The sequence below is a fragment of the Tenebrio molitor genome, chromosome 9 (assembly GCF_963966145.1).
Source record: "Tenebrio molitor chromosome 9, icTenMoli1.1, whole genome shotgun sequence".
In the NCBI taxonomy this organism is placed as follows: Eukaryota; Metazoa; Arthropoda; class Insecta; order Coleoptera; family Tenebrionidae; genus Tenebrio; species Tenebrio molitor.
Window position 1 is genome coordinate 3,452,858 of NC_091054.1, and position 19,720 is coordinate 3,472,577.

The window sequence follows — 19,720 nt, forward strand, 5'->3', positions numbered from 1 at the left end:
TGTTGTCATGTTGGTTATCCACTAGTTATTTGATGGTTATCAGGTTGGCAACGTAAAATGTCAATTGTGTGTTAGCCATTTTGATGTGAAGGCGCTTGCGCTACTGAAGCCGCAATTATTTTTGAATTTAAAATAAAAAGTAAAATGAGTTTCCGAAAACAAGGATCTGGAGGGCCCTTAATACAACGAGAAAAATTGGCTATGATTAGATTATGTGACGAAGTCCAGACAGAAAAACCGACCATGGTAATGAAAGAAAATTAATGACATAACCTCAAACCTGATTGAGGGAAATATTATGGTACGCCGTTCCGAAACGGAAGGTTTTACGGTGGTATAGTCTGGTCTTTGAGGGAATTTTCACATTGACAATTGTTTTTTAAAGGACTTTAATTTGCGATACAATTTTTATTTTAATTTTTTTTTTCAATTTTGGACCTGTCAAACCCATCATCCCTTGGAATCGTGCTGTTGCTGTTATGGATGGAACGCTTTTGTTAGCCAGGGAATGTCAAAAGAATATAAAACATGCATTGATTTTGATGATAAGATAAAAACTTATTAGAAATGAATTCATTAGTTTTCGTTCGTAGAAAAAAAAACGGTATTTATTTGTTGAATTGATTGTGAAAACGCAGTCCAAGAAATGTTTCGTAAGATTCTTTTAAAATCACAAGAGCAGTTATTACGATTTCTTAGGTCAGACTCCGTTCCAAAAGTTGTTTTTTTTTTTTCTATACATATTTAGTTTAGCTTATTACTTAATAACGTTCACGTCGAATTGTCTGCGAAATGGTTGTGGTGACGTCGTTAACGAGACCTTTTTTCGATTTGCAGGATCTAATGAACAGGGAAAAAGAGGACCAATTACCTTTAATGCAAGTAGGATTCATCGATTCGATTTGTTTACCGATTTACGAGGTGAGTGGACTGGCGAGTCGCCGTCGTTCGTGACTCATTGAAATGTCGTTTCAGGCGTTCTCGCGACTCTCACCCCAGCTGGAACCGCTGGTCGACGGCGTCAAAAAGAACAGGGCGAAGTGGCTGGAGATAGCGGCGGCACAGAGTCTGATACCCCCCGAAGAGGAGCGCGATTCGAACGACAACCTCTCCAAACCGAACACTCCGGAGTCGAATCCGAACGCGTCCCAAATTACCGACTAGTATATGGAAATGTAGTTATTTGTAAATAATTCCTGAAGACTATTTATTGTCCTAGTATATAATTTGAAAGACTTAAATGACACTGACGACCACAACATTTAGAGCTACGCCGTTGAAAAGAGTGTTATTTTTTTAAAGTATTGTCAAAGAATTCTTCAATGGCTCTAAACCATCCCTCCCTTGTATTCGATACGATAGTGGTTAATAATTTATTTATTCCCGTGAAAATCTCAGTTGAGTCATTTTTTTAATTTATTTGCGAGTATTGTTTGTTTAGTTGTTAAGAGAGCTCTCTTTTTATAAGTTTCTAGGTTAAGTTTCTAGTAGTCACTTCTTGTGATATTTTAGTGGGCTCTGTGAAAGTAGTGTGAGGTAGAGAGCCGTATTTTAATATGGTATTACACTAAATGAGAAAAACTATTTATGCCAAAGTGTATTTTTTAATCAGATTTTACTAATTAAGTTGAGCAATTATGTTTTCGTGTGTTTGTCAAACTTTTATTTTTCTCTGTATTCCGTGGATTTATTTTGAAATTTTTGGTTTCGTAATAAGGTTTAATAAGTGTACATTCAATGTAAAAAATTACAATAATAATATTAATATAATATATATTTATCAAAGAATGAGAGTTTTATGTGTCGCCTGAATTAAGGATCTGAATGAGGATGAAAGGACCAGAAATGAGGAGGGTTTTAGGTGATAATTGTTGCGCACAGAACTGCATTGATAATGTTTCATAACAACTTTGTACTCGACGAAAAAGTACCTTTGAGAACCAAGGAAGGCTTTACACACATTTATACCCATTTATTGGTTTTACTTGTAAATAAACAATTGCCTCAGGAAGTGTAATTGTCGTGTAGAGATTAGGTTGAATGATTAAAAAGAAAACTAACAAGTGTTTGTGTTTTCTTACCCACGACCCCAAACTGTGTTTGTTTGTCGTTAAAAATAATCTTTAAAGGGCCAGCTAGAATAGAATTTTTGTATATAAAAAAATTATAGGAAACAATCAGTTTGTCAGATGACAGTGTTAAGTTGTGATAAATGGAAAATGTTCTGAATATTGTTACATATCGAGAATAAAGAAATGTCTATACAGTTATGGAATAACCACCAGATTTTTATTAGTTTTTTACGATGCGACAATGAAATGCTTTGATATTTTTACTTTTTCAAAATTACGATTCTATTCTAATGTGTTTAACAAAGAAAATTTCACTCTTAAAACCAATACAAAGTGAGCGTGATTTGAAACAGTGAACGTTTGCAAGTCATTCAGTTTTCTCTCGTCCCGTTGTCTCCAAAAAAGACGTTTTTCTGTATGTTTTTTTTTTTCAACCGATTGCTCTGTTGTTAATAAATCCGATTATATCTTACCTACTCTTTTATTTCCAAACACCCACCTTAAAAACATTTCAAAAGAACTTTAGTTTCAGGGCAATACAGGCCCCTCAGTTTCTGCAATGTTCTTTATCTTGGTCAGTGGTCTTTGGGGAATTTTCAGTTGTCAAGTTAAATTTAGGGATTTTTGAAATTTCCCATGGAAAAGTGTGTTGGTAGTGTTCACGCGCATTTGTCATTTAGTTGTTACTGCGTCGACTCAAGATTGTGAATTTGATAAAAATTGAATTCAAAATAAAGAAGAAAATGCTGCGTCGAGTATTGAAAATATGGTTTATGGTTTAAGAATCAGGTTAATTTCTCAAACCCAAACTTAAATTTAAGAATCGGTATGTCCGGCTTATTGTATTTATTTATATTTTGCGACATAAAATTGCGAGATTTGGACATGAATGCACAAAAATTTGGTGGAAAAAGTAAAAGTTACAAAACTACCCATGGCTTGCTTGATCGCATCAAGATAAAGAATAGTGCATTCAAAGTGTTTCACGTGTACTAAAGTCTATTTTTTCCTGGTAGGCGCGTGCGTGCGCATCTCCGAAAGGTAGAATCACATAGCTAAGATTTTTAGCAGGATGCAGGAATTGTTAGTATTTTTGGTTGCATATTATCTAGGGGGATCAGTATTTGTGGTTGCAGATTAAAACTCATGTTTGATTTAATTTTTGTATAATTTGTAAAATGTAAACAAAAAAGTTTATGAATCAACTCGTGGAAAAATTGATAACAAATATTATAAGTATGTACAACATTTTTTATTTTATACACAGGAGTTAAATTGGGTACAAAACAACTCGATACTTTTGGATTCAATCGTTAATTTAAAAAAAATAAAATAATCAACACCGCACTTTTCACCTAAAAAAAATTACAGTGACATCGACAATAATTGTCAGTTCACATGAAAGCGGCAAAAATTTCATAACATGGACAAGGCCTGCTTCGACTACAATCATTTCTAATAACCATGTATCTTGCAAGAGAAAAGGTCTCCCTTCTTGGCGTATTTTTTTTATTTCCCGTAAATATCTTCTTCGCCAAGATATGTCTTCTCTTTCTATTAACAGGCTTTTTCTGTTTCGTTATTTGTGCTATTTGAAATAAACATAGATTTCAATGTTTACAGTTAATTGAAAACAATGTATGCACTTACTTGAATTTTAATTCATGTAAAACATTATAAAGCTTAGAACGACTGATGTTTGGAATTTCTTCATTGTTTTGCACTTCCCTGTACACAGCATCAATTGTAGGAATTCTGTTTGCAGAGAAAAATGAGTGCACTGTTTTTCGAATGAGATATTTTTGATGTTCATCAATTTCCTATCAGGTTTCTTCGGTGCCTGTAATTGCCCACACTTCTTTTCTTCCGCCAAGTATCATTGAATGGTTCTAAATCCACAACCTTCAACACAAAGTAATACAACACAAGTGATACAACAAAAAAAAAAACTCAGAAATCAATACCAGTATAATCTGCAGTTTTTTCCATTTGAGCCGTCTTGGTTAACTCGGCAAAATCCTTGGAGATCCCTCGAAATACTTTAACGATCATTTCTTTCTCGGCTTGTGAGAAATTTGCTATAAATATGCATTAATAAAAAACTGTTACTTGATGTTAGCATAAATCCAACTTACGCCGTTTGGTGATCGAAATTAAGACATCTTGTTGACATATAAAAACTTCTTAAACTCTAAGAACTAAGAACTGTTTTTTTAATAAATAAACGGACACAACACAAAATACATACAAAACATGAAAGGAAAACTAAGACACGATAAAACAAAAATGGCAGCTTGGACCTGATTGACAGTACAGAACACTGTACTATTGCACATTTCTCTAGTGTAAGTAGAAAAATAAAGTAACCAATAGGAAAGTCGCATTTCGTTGCAGGATTTTGTAAATGCGCACGCACGCGCCTACCAGGAAAAAATAGACTATAATAATGAGCCTAACAAAATTTGTGATGCAACCAACAATACACGTCCCCCATATGACTGATGACTTGGAATCGGTCAGTTTTGATTTCATCATTATTGTTTTTATAAAAAACTTAAATCAATAAAAAATATCCGTCCATTATTTTCTCACGACAAGAAACACCAATTTTCAATGTTCTTGTAGTAAAGTGCTTTGCCTGAAAATATTACAATCTTCATGGTCAATTTTACAATTCTAACACAACTGCTCCTTTCGACACTCCGTTCTTTTCAGTCGTTGTGAATATTTTAATGACATCCTTTAAAAAGAAAGCTTTAGAAGCCTTTTTGATTTAGCTCCGATGTCAGTAACACTTTCCAAAACTCGATCATGTACTGTCGCGAGCAAAAAATTCTGGTCGTCAATGTCATTTCAAAATTTGGTTAGATTGTCAAAAATTAAAAAATTTCCCTGACTGATTATGCCTACGTCAACAAAGTGTCAAAAATTAATTAATCGTTGTCAATTAATGTCATACAACATGATGATAAGTTATGATATTTAAGACGGTTTTACAAAAGAGCATTTTCCATTACGTCAAAGCATGATTTTAACGACAAGTTTTTTTTGCTCACGGCAGTCTTCTTAGCCACAGGTATTTCTAAAAGGCTTAAAATATTCATGTAAGAAGTGAAATAAGGAAAAATTACAAAACGTAGCTGTGTTAAATAACATTATCGTTGTTGTGATTTTTTTAAATGAAAATTCTGAGTCTTGACTTGGAATTATCACAGTTTCTTTCTCTTGATGTGTTTTCAATGATCTTATTTAGACAGTGCATTATAAAAACATTGTTTATTATCAATAAGATACATAATTCACATAAGCAACAGCCATACCACATTGGTTATACCAGTTCCCGTTTGATCACTGCAGTCAAGCAATGTCGGGCGCGACCAGTACTGTGATGGGTGACCTCATAGGAACATCGCGTGCTGTTGTTTTTATTTTTTTACTATCATAATTTCACCATTTTCCTGCTGATTTTATTCTTTTAATTATTGAAATTTAGATTGCCACAAACGTCATGCATTAAGGGGCAATTTGAGGTGAAATAGCTATTTATGCACCAAGGGCGTTACAACGATGATTACGCCCGGAGAACGATAAATCCAACTCGAGGGCTTTAGCCCGAGAGATGGATATCGTTCGATGGGCGTAATCATTCGGTGACGCCGTGGTGCATACAAGATTTTATTTTTCACTATACGTGTTCTTTAAAAAAAAAATTGGCATCTTTGCAATTACGAATTGATGAGGGCGTTATGAATTCATTACGCCCGCTTATTCTTATTACGCCCTGTTTTATTCCCCGGTTGTTATGGACATGTTTACGTATTTCATATCCTAGGAGTTATCATGCAAATTTAGTATAATTACTAAAGTGAAAAATAAATGGTTTTTAGTAATTGCAATCACAAATGGTGGATGCGCCGGGAAAATATGGTAGATAAATCGTTCGAATCTGCTGTTATTTAGCTAGGTGAATTAATGTTAAAAACCAATTTTGAAATATTTTTCCATCGTGAAGATAATTATGAATATTAAAAAAAATGAAGCAAATGCAATGTATTTAATATGATAATAATTGTGAACATTTTTAATCAGGGGAGCTAATTATAAGAGATGGGGAAAAAATAATTATCTGGAAAAAAGTATTGGGTGTTCATTTAAATTTCCTGTCAAAGTAGAAGAGTCGATTGTGAACGTCCCACGGATTCCTGATTACGGATCAGCTGTTTAAATCTAACCTCACTTTTGCGTTGTTTGTATTTTTACTCCGCAGACTGACAAGTGGTGCGTTCACAATCGACTCTTCAACGCCAACTTTGATGGGAAATTTAAATGAACACCCGATAGTTTCACTGCACACGTGGCCGTAAAGGTGTCTTTATTGCAGCAGCTCTATTTTGGTTTCGATCACATATTCGACTAATTAAAGGTCTCTGATAACAATGGTGATAGTCACATGTTTAGTAAATGCTCGCATTTGGCATTTCGATATTTATCTACGTAAAATCGCAAACTACGTGACCGAAGATATAATTGTCTATTCCTTATCACTATTATTTTCAAGAAATACGGTACGTTTCCTACTTTAAAAATTTAAGCCACGTCAATAAATTCAAATGTTTATTTTTTTTTTGTACATTTTTTAAATAGGTATACATATTTTGAAATAATTTTAGTCAGCCACAGTTTTTAAGTCGTTTTTGAAAATGCCATTAATCATTCTAACAGAACTTATTATGGAAATCTCAAATAATCTCAAAAAAATAACAAAATGAGATAATTGTCTTGTTTTTGATAATTTTTTGTTTGGGCTTAAAAAAACAAAGATTTAAATAGATGAAATTTAGCGACACCTAAAGACACACTGTAATATTGTTTAAGATCCAAACTCTTGAAATATTTTCTTATTGCACAAAATAGCGACATTTTGGCCATCTGAACAAATCGACATGGCTGATGTAACAAAAATATTGAAAATAGTAATTAAGCCACGAAAACTTGTTCTATTCGCTGCTCAAAATCTGAGATTGTTATCGACATCAAATCAGAGATTAGTTCTGAAAACATTTGGTTGATATAAAAGTCGGCGGACGACTTGGAAGTGTTAGATTGTAAAAAAATAACAACATTTGGTGCAGTGATTATGAAAACATGCATTTCATAAAAGTGTTCGTGCTTTATGGGGCTTTTATTCTCAGTGTCAAAGCTGAAAGTAAGTATTATTATTTCAGTTTTTTAGATCATTAATTTCTGTTTCTTTAAACGTACTTCTTTGTATTTTTCAGGAATAAAATCTGTCAACCCCGATAACTCTCCACTTGTAGAACATCCAGAACTTAGTACTTCAGAAAATTTGCATGAAAAAGGCCCTGGCGACAGAGCTAGAGTTGGTCGGTTTGATCAACCTAAAGAATTTAGTAGTTCACGTCTTGGTCTTGGAGAAGAAAAGTTTGATAGATCCAGACCTGAAGAAGAGCAGAACGGACGTGACAGACGTCAAAGATTTTCCTTTGGTAGAATACTTCACGATGCTGACGAAGAGTTGTCATTTGGTCAACTAAGATCACGTCCCAGTCGTGATAATGAGTCAAATTTTGTAAGATTTCCAACGCATAGACCGTCAGAAAATGAACGTGTTCGATCTAAAGACAGCGATTCTGAAAGATTGCATGAATCTAAATCTCAAGAAAATGAAGGTGTTCGATTAGGTTTCAGCAATTTTAAAAGGCTGACTAGATCTGGACCGCAAGAAAGTCAACGTTTCCAACCAAAAGAAAATCAAGAAAAAGAACATTTTCGATCAAAGCGATTTAAATTGGAAAGTTTGGACAGATCTACGTCTCCAGAAAATAAACGTTTTGGATCTAGAGATGACAACCTCGAAAGATTGAGTAGATTTGGATCTCAAGAAAATGAACGATTTAGATCAAAAGAAAATCATTCTGAAAGAGTGACAGGATTCAGATTTCAAGAAGATGAATCCAGAGAAAGTAGTTCTGAGGAATCTGAAGAAGAAGAAGATGAACAAGAAGAACGCCTTCAATCACGGGAAAGACATTTTGTACCATCACATTCATCTCGACACCAGGAAAGCTTGCATAGATCTAGACCTGAAGAAAATGAACAGCTTCAATCCAGAGTAAGCAGATCTGACAGAGTGAGTAGATCTAGACATCAAAAAGATCAACGCCCTCACCGACAAGAGAGATTACGTGGATTTAGACCTGAAGAAGAGGAAGTAGAAGAAGAACTCCTTCAATCAAGAAATTCTGTACGATCTCATCCACCTCGACGACAGGAAGATTTAGGCAGCTCCAGACCTGGAAAAAATGAACGTCTTCCATCGAAAGCGAAAGCAAATAATTCGGAGAGAACTAGTAGATCTGGATCTGAAGATGAACTTCTTAAATCCAGAGAAAGCAATTCTGAGAAATCTAGAGAAGAAGAAGAAGAACAAGAAGAACGCCTTCAATCGAAAGAAAGAAATATTGTACGATCTCATCCATCTCGACATCAAGAAAGCTTACACAGATCTAGACCTGAAGCAAAAGAACAGCTTCAATCCAGAGTAAGCAAAACTGACAGAGTGAGTAGATCTAGACGTCAAAAAGATGAACGTCTTCATCCAAAAGAGAGGTTACGTGGAGCTAGATTTGAAGAAGGAGAAGACAAAGTAGAAGAAGAACTCCTTCAATCAAGAGAAAAAAAATTTGTACGATCTCATCCATCTCGACTACAGGAAGGTTTAGGCAGATCTAGACCTGAAGAAAATGAACGTGTTCCATCGAAAGCAAATAATTCGGAGGGAACTAGTAGATCTGGATCTGAAGATGAACATCTAAGATCACAAGCATGGGCTAGACCTTATCGTTCTTCTAGAAATCAGGAGCAAGAACCTAAATCTGGATTTGAAGCTGGTAGAAAGGACGATAGAAGCTCGAGCCAGCATTTTGGAAATCGTAGGACTGAAACTAGTGAAAATTTTAGGTCTAAAAGTATTCCTGAACCTGAAAAAAATTAACGGCACCGGTCAGTTTATCCTGTTACAGACCTGTAAAATTTGAAAGCGTTTTAAAATAAACTTGTAGATTACGAATAACATTTTTTTTTGTAACTAATATATTATTTCTTTTTTTTTATACAGGGTGTTATTGAAATGCGTGGACAAATTTTGACCACGAGCTACTGGCTTCATATAAAACTCGGAAAAAATATGAAAAAATTCTGTCAAAAAATAAAATGACATTTATTTTTTGAACTACAATTTTTTTAAATTGATTTTAGTCTTCTACGTTGTCCCACAACCTCGTAGGTAAAATTTAGGCACATTTTAAAAATACACCCTGTATATCATATTTTATAAAATGTACGTCAATGCGAAGTAACCTCTAGGAAATATGCTTTAAAACAAGGAAACCGCGTTGATGTACGTTTTATAAAATATGATATACAAGGTGTATTTTTAAAATGTGCCGAAATTTTACCTACGAGGTTGTGGAACAACGTAGAAGACTAAAAGCAATTTAAAAAAATTGTAGCTCAAAAAGTCATTTTATTTTTTGACATAATTTTTTTTTAATATTTTTTCCGAGTTCTACATGAAGCCAGTAGCTCGTGGTTAAAATTTCTGCACAACTTTCAAAATCACCCTGTATATCTAGGTTTCATCATGCTTTAGTAGTACCTTTTTTGTATTTTTTAGAGTTTCTTTACACCGTTCGAGACGCAATGTTGCTTTTGAGCAACTGTCAAATCTTGGAACATCCAACAGCCGATGTTCCCGACTCCAAGACAGTCAAGAAGAAGGTACTTCTTATAATTCCATAAGTAACTTGGTTATCTTCAATTATGAGAGAAATTGACTTCCTTCACTCTTTCAAACGGACATTTTTTGTACCAATTGTACACAGTTCTTTCAGAAGGTGCTTCATTGCCAAAAGCAGAACGGAGCATTTCGATGCATCGAGACTAGTTTAAATATAATAGATTTTGCTCCTAGTGCTTCCACCCTGTATATTATATTTTATAAAATGTACGCCAATGCGAAGTGACCTCTAGGAAATATGCTTTAAAACAAGGAAACCGCATTGGTGTATATTCTTTTATTTTTTTATTTATAAATCCAGCCTAGATGCCATAACGTCTCTTATACAGGATGTCTCAGTTAAGATTTTCGAGCCTAATAACTCAGTTATTTTCTAGCGGATTTTTGTGAAATTTAAAATGCAGATATTTTAGACGGTGAAGAATAAAATCCCATTAATGCAATCACCCAAGTCTTAAAAACGTAATTTTTACATGCCTTTTTAAAATGTTGAATCAATTAAGATTCACATAAAAAATTGATCGTCAATAAAAAATGCTGTAGGGAAAAACTCGTCCTTGAAAGACGTCTGGTTTGCAAGAAAAAAGGGTCATTGTTCACTTTAACTACTTCTGGAATTTTCCCGTTTTTTCTGGCTAGACAGCCTCAGGGCGTCCTCCTACATCGTTTCCCACCACTCAAACCTTGTGCAAATGAAAATTTTCCTTACCCTTTAGTTATACTAAGACTCGGCGCGACCTTGACGCGACCTTGAAACACAACAAGAGAGAAAAAAAAAGCATTTGCACAAGGTTTGAATGGTGGGACACGATCTAGTAGGACGCCCTGAGGCTGTCTAGCCAGAAAAAACGCGAAAATTCCAGAAGTAGTTAAAGTGAACAATTACCGAAAAAAGCAAAAAACTGTGTTAAACGTGGCTGCAAATACAAAAACGTAGACGCGTATGAAACAAACGCGCAATTTTGCAGAATTTTGGTCATCCCTTTTCGCAGAAGTGCAGGTGACATATTTGACGTTTATCTTGCTAACCTTACAAACACTTACAAAGTTAAAGACAACATTTGGACATAATTTATTATACTGGATGCTTTAATTCTTCCATAAAGGACTAAAACACGATCGGGATATTTTAGTAAGGTAATTTAGTTCACGTACGCTTCCTGTGTCTTCAAATCAATTGACGACTCTCTTAACCTTACATTTTGTAAAGCCTACATTTGGATAGTGTTCCACGAGAAAACGAACTGTGTCATTGAAGTTCTTACGACACTCTCCATTGGCAATTTTTCTTTCCTTTTTCAACAATATTAAAATTTCTGCCGCTGTAGTCTATTTTTAGAGTATTTTCAATAAATTTTCACAATTTGACGTTTCTAATAAAGCGCGCCCAATTTTGACAGACTTTAAAGGGTGTACAAAATGTTGCTTGGCAATTAATCATCAATTGTTTCAAAAGGTAACTGCTCAAATACCTTCTAATTTTACATTAAATTTTTAACGACAAAATCTAATCGTTTCGTTGAATCAGAGAAGTAATTTACTTAATTGTTTGTGTAGATCCCTATTTTTTAATGTTTAACAATCTAATAATAATCGCGCATACTTTTCGATAAAGGAAACATGTGTTAAAATTACATTTTTTAACTTGAGGTAATTTTATTATTACTAATTGAACCTTCAAGGTCTAAAATATCTGCATTTTAAATTTCATAAAAATCCGTTGGCAAATAACCGAGATATTAGGCTCGAAAGTCTTAGCTGAGACACCTGTATAAGACATATTTACAATACAAGTGGGATAAGAGCATTATTAATAAACGCGTGCGAAATTTGCACAACGAGGCGAAGCCGAGTTGTGTAATCGCACAAGTGTGTATAATTTTAAAATAATTTTACATTGTAAAACATCCTTGTCAGATTGTGTATCATCGCTTTACTTTATTTTATTTTAGATTCAAAGTTAGACCTTAACAAAATAAGCAACTAAATTGTTCTGGTACCTATTAGGTATTGTTTGTAAAAGTAAACACTCGATAATGAATTAAAAATTTTCATATAATATAGAAAAGAAATAATAGTATATTATGATACAAGTTTATAAGAAAGCCTTTAAAGCACGCGCGACGAGTTTAAGAGCACGACGCGTAGCGGAGTGCTTTTAACGTCGCAAGTGCTTTAAAGGCCCTTATAAACGTATATCATACGCTATTTTTTATTATACCTGCACTAAAATCTGAAAATTATAACAAAAAAAGTAAATTGAAATACCTTTTGCGAAGTAATCTGTGTCATTAATCGTTGATATAGAAATGGTCAATTGTTGTTGTTTCGTTGCTATCATAAATTGTGTATAATGTCTATTTATCATTGTTCAAAATGTAGGTGAATTTGTTGTTACCTAAGCAACCCTTAAAGCTTTAGTGTTTTAAAGGCCCTTTTTCGCACGCATTTTAGTGTGAAAAACAGGGATTATGATTCAGGTATAATAAAAAATATTTTTAGTTCGTCGCCTCCACCAAATTTATCAGAGCCCTTTCGCCCATTAGCATCCCATGCATTAAGGAAATCTTTCCTGCAGCTCAGAAACAAACACCAGATGGCGCCGCAATTGCCACCACTATAAATAGGTCAAGCAGTCGTTCCTCCAAGCGAGATTTTTCCCGCCACTTCCCTCCCCCCATTAAACTCCAATAAAACCTTAACGCGCTCTCCAATTTTTCCCCTTCGACTGGAAGAGCGAAAAAAAAAAGAAAATAATTAGATCACCGGAACCGTGCAATCAGCAAAAACACCGTGCCCGCACAACACAATAAAAGCACTGCGCAAGCGCCTCCTGCAAGCACTAGCCGGGGAAAACTGAAATTTCAGTACGCGTTTCAGGTCCGGAGTTTAAAGCTCACCGTTTCGAATGAAAAAGCGCGCCCCAAGCATGGACACAAGTCCGGTGATAAGTGGATGAACCCGCCTCGACGCCTCAACCCGGAAACGCAAAGGTAAGAAGAAAAAGAGTTGTGTGCGAGTTCGGGACTTGTTTCCGGTCCCAGTTGTCAAATTTTTGGCCGCCCCCTTTTAATTGGAGATAAGTTTGCCACCGATCTCTCTAGTTATTAGATCGTTTTGGCATCTTGTTCGCGCCATATCGCCAATTGGGTCAAATTCGAAAGGTTAAAAGTTGGATTTCTTAATCCAGTCAACAGATGGTTTTAATTGGCGGTTGGGTCGCCGTCCCCGCTTTGTTTCTTTATTTATCGCCGTTTGATACCCGAGATTTGTTTGATTAATGTTCGGTGAGTTCGCGGTGAATTAATAAAAATGAAGCGACTGAAGTGCGAAATTGCCCATTAATTTCGTTATCGATTGGTAATTTCACCCGAAAGTAATTAGAAAATATCCAGCCGCCAAGAAACATATTGGAACCCATCCGCGGGATTCTAATTCAGTTAAAAACTTAACACGCTGATCGATTTTTCGCGGGTACTTTGCAATGTTTCCGTGATAAGACTTGATGGAAGGGGGTCCTGCTTATTGCTGTCACGGCTGCATTGTTCTTGAACCGTTCTGTACCTCGTTATCGTGGTGGCCGTCGAATCTCGAAATCTTATCGAGGAGCGGAAATTTAATACCGAAAGGTAATTACCAAGCATATTGTTGCCTACAACTTCGACACTTTATTGGTTTTTCGCGGAAGAATGACTGAAATTAGATGAAAGCTGTGAGAATCTGCGACTGCCGCCCCTACTGAAAATCTTGGCAGCAACATCACTTCCATCTAAGAACATGTGGAAAATATTGACAAACTGTTGCTTCTATTAGCGCCGAAATGGCCACAAAAGTGCGAACTTACGGCAATATTTTTATTCTGCTCTTATTGGCAAAATGGGAAATTTTAATGAACACCCGGTATATCGGTCAAAGTTGGCGTTGAAGAGTCAATTGTGAACGCACCACTCGTCAGTCTGCACAGTAAAAACACAAACAACGCAAAAAGTGAGGTTAGATTTAAACGGTTTTGTCAGAGTTGGAATTCGTGGTGCGTTCACAATCGACGCCAACTTTGACGGGACATTTTTAAGAACATCTGATATTTGCATCTACCGAGTGATTATCAATGATTGAAAATTATTTTGTTATGTTGGTAACACATTTGAAATCTTTAGTTGGCAACATCATTGGCATGATACACGCAATTTTCAAGATTGAAAGAAACGTCAAAAAAATCTAATTTTTTTTTCAACGCCAATCTACTTCGTGACTTAACCTAACATAAATAGAAATGATTGACAGATGATGCACGAGAAGATTTGCACTACCAACTGCATCAGTGTTGCCAATCCACTATTTTGCTTCAATCATTTTATAGTCACTCGGTATTTCCACAATGAATGGTTCTCATCAATTCACAATTAAAAAATTAATCTCGTATTATTACAGCCGTTGCGCTCGTGTGTGTCAACTTCCCACTTATAAAAAACAATAGTGCTTAAAGGTGTTGAGTCCATTATGTGGACGCTCCAAGAATTTCAATGTATTTGATATGATTTCCAACAAACGTTGTTGAAACTGTTTTGGGATAGGAAAACATAGACTTGTGTAACTTAATACAAAACCCAACTGTACTACATGAATCCCCAAAGTTGAACTTCTGGGGCTATTTTAGGAAAGGCGTTAAGGAAAGGCTGTCGAAAGTACACATTTCTAAGATAACAATTTATTTTAAAAACATTTTATAATAATTTTCCAGTAAACATAAAGTTTTGTTAAAGACGAGGAAACGTCTCTTATTTGTTTTTATCGTTTCACCTTTAAAAAATCTTTTACAAGGATTTCGGCTTATTTATGTGAAACAAAAGTACACGGAATGAGTGGAAAACATTATTAGGGAAGCTTTAGGATCAGGATTTAAATAGGGACATCATTTATTTAATTAATTTTCTGCAGGCTTCCAACAAGAAGACAAAAAAAACCAAGAGATATCTTATAAGCGCATGTTTACAGTATCTCAGAAGTAACAGATAAAAATAAAAATAAATAACAGATCTGCAAGATTATCTAACCGTGAATAATATAATTGATGTCAATTCAGAAATAAGTCATGTCTTAGATTGACTCAACATGTCAACAATTATGAACGCAGCTTGCATTAAAATGCGTACGAATCAAGCTAGGAGTAGAGTTTCCTCGTTAATGACCCACCAGTCCCTTTTTGGTCATACGATGCAAATTATAGTTATTCCATAGAGTTAATAAGATGCATAATTCAGTTAAAGAATACAGGGTGTCTCAGCTAAGAGTTTCGAGCCTAATAACTCAGTTATTTTCCAGCGGATTTTTGTGAAATTTAAAATGCAGATATTTTAGACGGTGAAGAATAAAATCCCATTAATGCAATCACCCAAGTCTTAAAAACGTAATTTTTACACGCCTTTTTAAAATGTTGAATCAATTAAGATTTACATAAAAAATTGATCTTCAATAAAAAATGCTGTAGGGAAAACCTCGTCCTTGAAAGACGTCTGGTTTGCCAAGAAAAAAGCAAAAAACTGTGTTAAACGTGGCTGCAAATGTAAAAACGTAGACGCGTATGAAACAAACGCGCAATTTTGCAGAATTTTGGTCATCCCTTTTCGCAGAAGCGCAGGTGACATATTTGACGTTTATCTTGCTAACCTTACAAACACTTACAAAGTTAAAGACAACATTTGGACGTAATTTATTATCCTGGATGCTTTAATTCTTCCATAAAGGACTAAAACACGATCGAGATATTTTAGCAAGGTAATTTAGTGCACGTACGCTTCCTGCGTCTTCGAATAAATTGACGACTCTCATAACCTTACATTTTGTAAAGCCTACATTTGGATAGTGTTCCACAAGAAAACGAACTGTCATTGAAGTTCTCACGACACTTTCCATAGGCAAATTTTTTTTCCTTTTTCAACAATATTGAAATTTCTGCCGCTGTAGTCTATTTTTAGATTATTTTCAATAAATTTTCACAATTTGACGTTTCTAATAAAGCGCACCCAATTTTGACAGACTTTAAAGAGCGTACAAAATGTTGCTTGGCAATTAATCATCAATTGTTTCAAAAGGTAACTGCTCAAATACCTTCAAATTTTACATTAAATTTTTAACGACAAAATCTAATCTTTTCGTTGAATCAGAGAAGTAATTTACTTAATTGTTTGTGTAGACCCCTATTTTTTAATGTTTAACAATCTAATAATAATCGCGCGTAATTTTCGATAAAGGAAACATGTGTTAAAATTACAGTTTTTAACTTGAGGTAATTTTATTATTACTAATTGAACCTTCACGGTCTAAAATATCTGCATTTTAAATTTCATAAAAATCCGTTGGCAAATAACCGAGATATTAGGCTCGAATCTTAGCTGAGACACCCTGTATAAGAAATATTTACAATACAAGTGGGATAAGAGCATTATTAACAAACGCGTGCGAAATTTGCACAACGAGGCGAAGCCGAGTTGTGTAATCGCACAAGTGTGTTATGATGTACAATATTGATTAATTGGTTGTTATTATAAAAAAGCGTGCGGTAATGAAAATGCGTGCGATGAAGTTCTTATCTTACGCAAAATGGATGGAATAAGAATTTACAAAATAAACTTTACAATAGTCCAATGACGTTTGTCCGTTTTTGTTCCGTTTTCCTCCAGTTGACAGTTACTTAATAACGTAATAAAACAACGTACGGTCGCAATTAACTGAAAGTTAAATTTTCAACTATAATCTCAGCTGTACAATATAAATGATAAATGTACACATTAGCGTGAGTGTTGGATGAATTTTAAAATTTATTTGCAACGATACGTTTCATAAGCTGGAATATAAACGTTGTTCCGACATTACAGAGCACTTAATTTATTGACCACATAGCATTAGTCACGTTTGATTAATAAAACAGTGTAGCAGATGTTACATAAATGTCATCGCTTAGTGTGGCATAAAAGTGCAAATTTGATCAGATTAATGTTTAATCAAAGAAGAATAAAGCAAGGCAAGGTTTAAAATTATGACATGGATTTAGCAAGCTAAAAAAAGTGTTGGTGTATTGTGTGTGGCGTAATTATGAAAATACAATACGAACAATAAAGCGCACGCTATATGCCGTGTAATTTTGTATTAATTGAGGCGTTCCGTGATGATAATTGAATTGAAAACTGTCCGTTTCAGCGGGATCGTATGTTTCAGCAATTAATTTCATTTCCGAATCGTATTTGAACTTATTGCTCACATAATAAATGAAATGAATCTACAGAAACCAGTTGTCAATCAATACTGTCGAAATCTTTTCACATCTTCAAGGAAGATTACGACGACTTACAACTGAGGACAATCTCACTAAATTGTTTGAAAATAAAAATTCAATTTCAGGCTTTGTCACAAATCTTTTTTCTACATAATCAATTAAATTGGCTCGAAATGCTCCACTTCGAGGTATCGTAAATCTCGGATGTACACATATTGTATCTGAGACGTTTTTCTGATAAATGTGACGTTTACTGAAGAGTGAAATCAATTCTTTGAGATATTTGAAAGATTTCTTAGTCGCTATTATGTCCCAGTAATGGCAGCTTTTCTGTACGAGATAAATGAAGATGTCCAGGACATTCAGTTATCAAGTTGAGAATTTTATATTTATATTCGAGCCAAACAGGTCAAACAAATTAACAAATTCATAACTTGAATAAAAGATAATTGAGGCCTTTAATAGTTTAGCACATTATTTTTTAGACACCCTCAATCAAAACGGTAATTTTACGTACTCATAAGCGGACGAAAAGTTAATTTTTTTCGGACGCACTTTTTCGGACGCACTTTTTTGGACGCATTTTTTCGGACGCACTTTTTTGGACGCACTTTTTCGGACGCACTTTTTCGGACGCTGACCATCTGTTGGTCTGTTTAGCAAGTTAGCAACGAAACCGACAAAACTGTCCTGTCCAAAAACATTTGCAGCAAATTATGTTATGAATAAGAATTTTACAATTCGACAATATTTCTAGCCGTAGGCATAAGCATAATTAGTTCCAGACGTTTAAAACAAAAGAAAAATGTTTATAAACTCGTTAATACAAAAACTGAAGCTTCTGATTTATGGCGGCGTCGTCCTGGCAAATGATTTTTCTTGCTAACAATAAATAAATTAAAACAAATGATCCGAAACTTTCCTTAGAACCATGATGGCAATAATCAGACCAACTTCAATTAACTTCTTACCTCGTCTGAAGCGTTCCACTTGGGAGAGTCGCCGACGGCAATAAATCTTCAACGAGATTAACATTTTAATTTCATCCGTTTTCGACTTCTTTCAAAAACTGTTTATTAACATACGACACAACGAACAACGCTTCGCATTTAATTAGCAGCGAGCAGTGCAATACACCATACACGTAATTAAAAACCTGATTCGAAGAGTCGAAGAGAATCAACAGAAAAGTTTGTTAACTTGAGGGAACTCGAGCTTTTCAAACTTTCAAACGTGCCTATCATTTTCGTGTAAAAATTCCCGGCGGGCGCGCTTAAAGCTCTCGAAATTGAGACGTGGGCTAAGAGATTGTTTATGCAAAATTCGAACAGACTGGATTTCCATCAACCAAAAAGTTAGAATTGCAAAAGATCAATTTCATAGGACGAAATAAGCAGCAAAAAAGATTACACTTGGGCTTGTTTTTGGGGCATAATTTAGGCGGGGGTTGATAGCCAATTTATTTTTAAAGCATCGTAAATGTCACATAAAATTTAAAAACGAGTTTTTAAACGATATCGTGTGCTTGGATTAATTGCCTAAACAGGTAGTTTACCCACTAGCAAATTATTTAGTGAGGTATGTGGAGAGTCGCGACGCAATATTGTCTTTCATAACCCATGAAATATTTCTCCATTGTTTCGAAACAGTCGAGAGGAATTTGCAGTGTGCGATATTGGAAAGAAAAAATCTGAAATCCTCCGACGGTGAGGTCTACAAGAACTCCAACATTTCGAGGAGCTCAGTACAGTTAGGAAAATATGTTTAATAAAAGTAGCATCCATGAAAACTGGTGCATTGCGTCTGTTGAAAAAAACAGAATTGGCAATTTCTCTATGTAATATTTGTATTTGGTTTTCTAAAGTCTACGGTTCAGCTTAATACGTTTATCTTTTCGATTGAGCTAGGCTAAGAATTTTGCAGGGACTTGAATCGCTCGACCAAAAGAAATCACAAAGTGTCAGGTCAGGGCAATGACGAGGAAGATCTAATAATTCACTTTAAAGTACCTTCGAAAAGTATTTGTTGCGCGGTATGATTACTCTCTAAAACTCATTCCGACTATTTAGTTTATTATCCGGCTCGAAGGACCGATTTCGTTAAACGTACAGAGATCGAGTAATTCAGGTGGGAAAAGCAAGTAATTAAAAGTGTGGTCCGCCGTGGCGAGTTATGCAAAACTTCCGCCTCCAACCCTGCTAAAAAATTCATAGGATTCTGGACCGGGGTGTATAACACGCGATTCCCTCAGAAACCTTCCTCATTAACTAAACCCTTTGAAATTCAAAAGTTATTAACGTCCCATCATCCATCTCGATTCACGATCGCTGTCATCGACACTTCTACATTGTCGTGTCATTTCCTCCCCTTCCACCAGAAAAACCCTTCGTATCGTTTATCTTATTATAAAGTGTTGGAATCGATGCGAATACGTGTCTGATCATATATTGCTTTCGCAATCCTTCCATCACAAAAGACCTCCTTTTAAGTTGGTACTTTTCGATAAGAGACGTGCCTGTCAGACGTCAAATTTGTTTGCTCCTCGCTTTATTGGAG

At 34.9% G+C, this 19,720-nt stretch overlaps 3 protein-coding genes, 1 long non-coding RNA gene and 1 other non-coding gene across 12 annotated transcripts in view; 4 read left to right on the forward strand and 1 right to left on the reverse strand.

Moving 5' to 3' along the window:
- The window catches only part of Pde11 (Phosphodiesterase 11), a 94,914-nt gene extending 92,850 nt beyond the window's left edge, over positions 1-2,064 (forward strand). For all 7 annotated transcript variants that reach the window (XM_069059395.1, XM_069059391.1, XM_069059394.1 and 4 more), the window contains exons 13-14: positions 838-921; positions 976-2,064. In XM_069059395.1, coding sequence (XP_068915496.1) covers positions 838-921; positions 976-1,164 — 273 coding nt within the window. In that variant the 3' untranslated portion in view covers positions 1,165-2,064. The remainder of the gene's footprint in view (positions 1-837; positions 922-975) is intronic.
- Positions 2,065-3,221: 1,157 nt separating this feature from the next.
- Positions 3,222-4,345, reverse strand: LOC138139217 (uncharacterized). 2 transcript variants are annotated; one of them, XR_011162238.1, is made up of 5 exons: positions 4,321-4,335; positions 4,208-4,277; positions 4,037-4,150; positions 3,723-3,974; positions 3,222-3,660 (listed from the first exon to the last, which is right to left on the reverse strand). It is a non-coding gene; the product is annotated as an uncharacterized lncRNA (long non-coding RNA). The 2 variants fall into 2 exon arrangements; XR_011162237.1 differs by having other exon boundaries at positions 4,208-4,345.
- A 1,033-nt stretch (positions 4,346-5,378) lies between these two features.
- LOC138139545 (5S ribosomal RNA) lies at positions 5,379-5,497 on the forward strand. The gene has a single exon (XR_011162329.1). It is a non-coding gene; the product is annotated as a 5S ribosomal RNA (ribosomal RNA).
- Positions 5,498-7,137: 1,640 nt separating this feature from the next.
- LOC138138416 (trichohyalin-like) lies at positions 7,138-9,167 on the forward strand. Its single transcript, XM_069058340.1, has 2 exons — positions 7,138-7,278; positions 7,352-9,167. The coding sequence occupies exons 1-2, from the start codon at positions 7,218-7,220 to the stop codon at positions 9,085-9,087; spliced, it is 1,797 nt and encodes a 598-aa protein (XP_068914441.1). The 5' UTR covers positions 7,138-7,217; the 3' UTR covers positions 9,088-9,167.
- Positions 9,168-12,726: 3,559 nt separating this feature from the next.
- LOC138139517 (probable G-protein coupled receptor CG31760) overlaps positions 12,727-19,720 on the forward strand; it is a 60,539-nt gene continuing 53,545 nt past the window's right edge. Inside the window, exon 1 of the mRNA XM_069059819.1 lies at positions 12,727-12,884. The gene's annotated coding sequence lies outside the window, so the exon portion shown is untranslated. The remainder of the gene's footprint in view (positions 12,885-19,720) is intronic.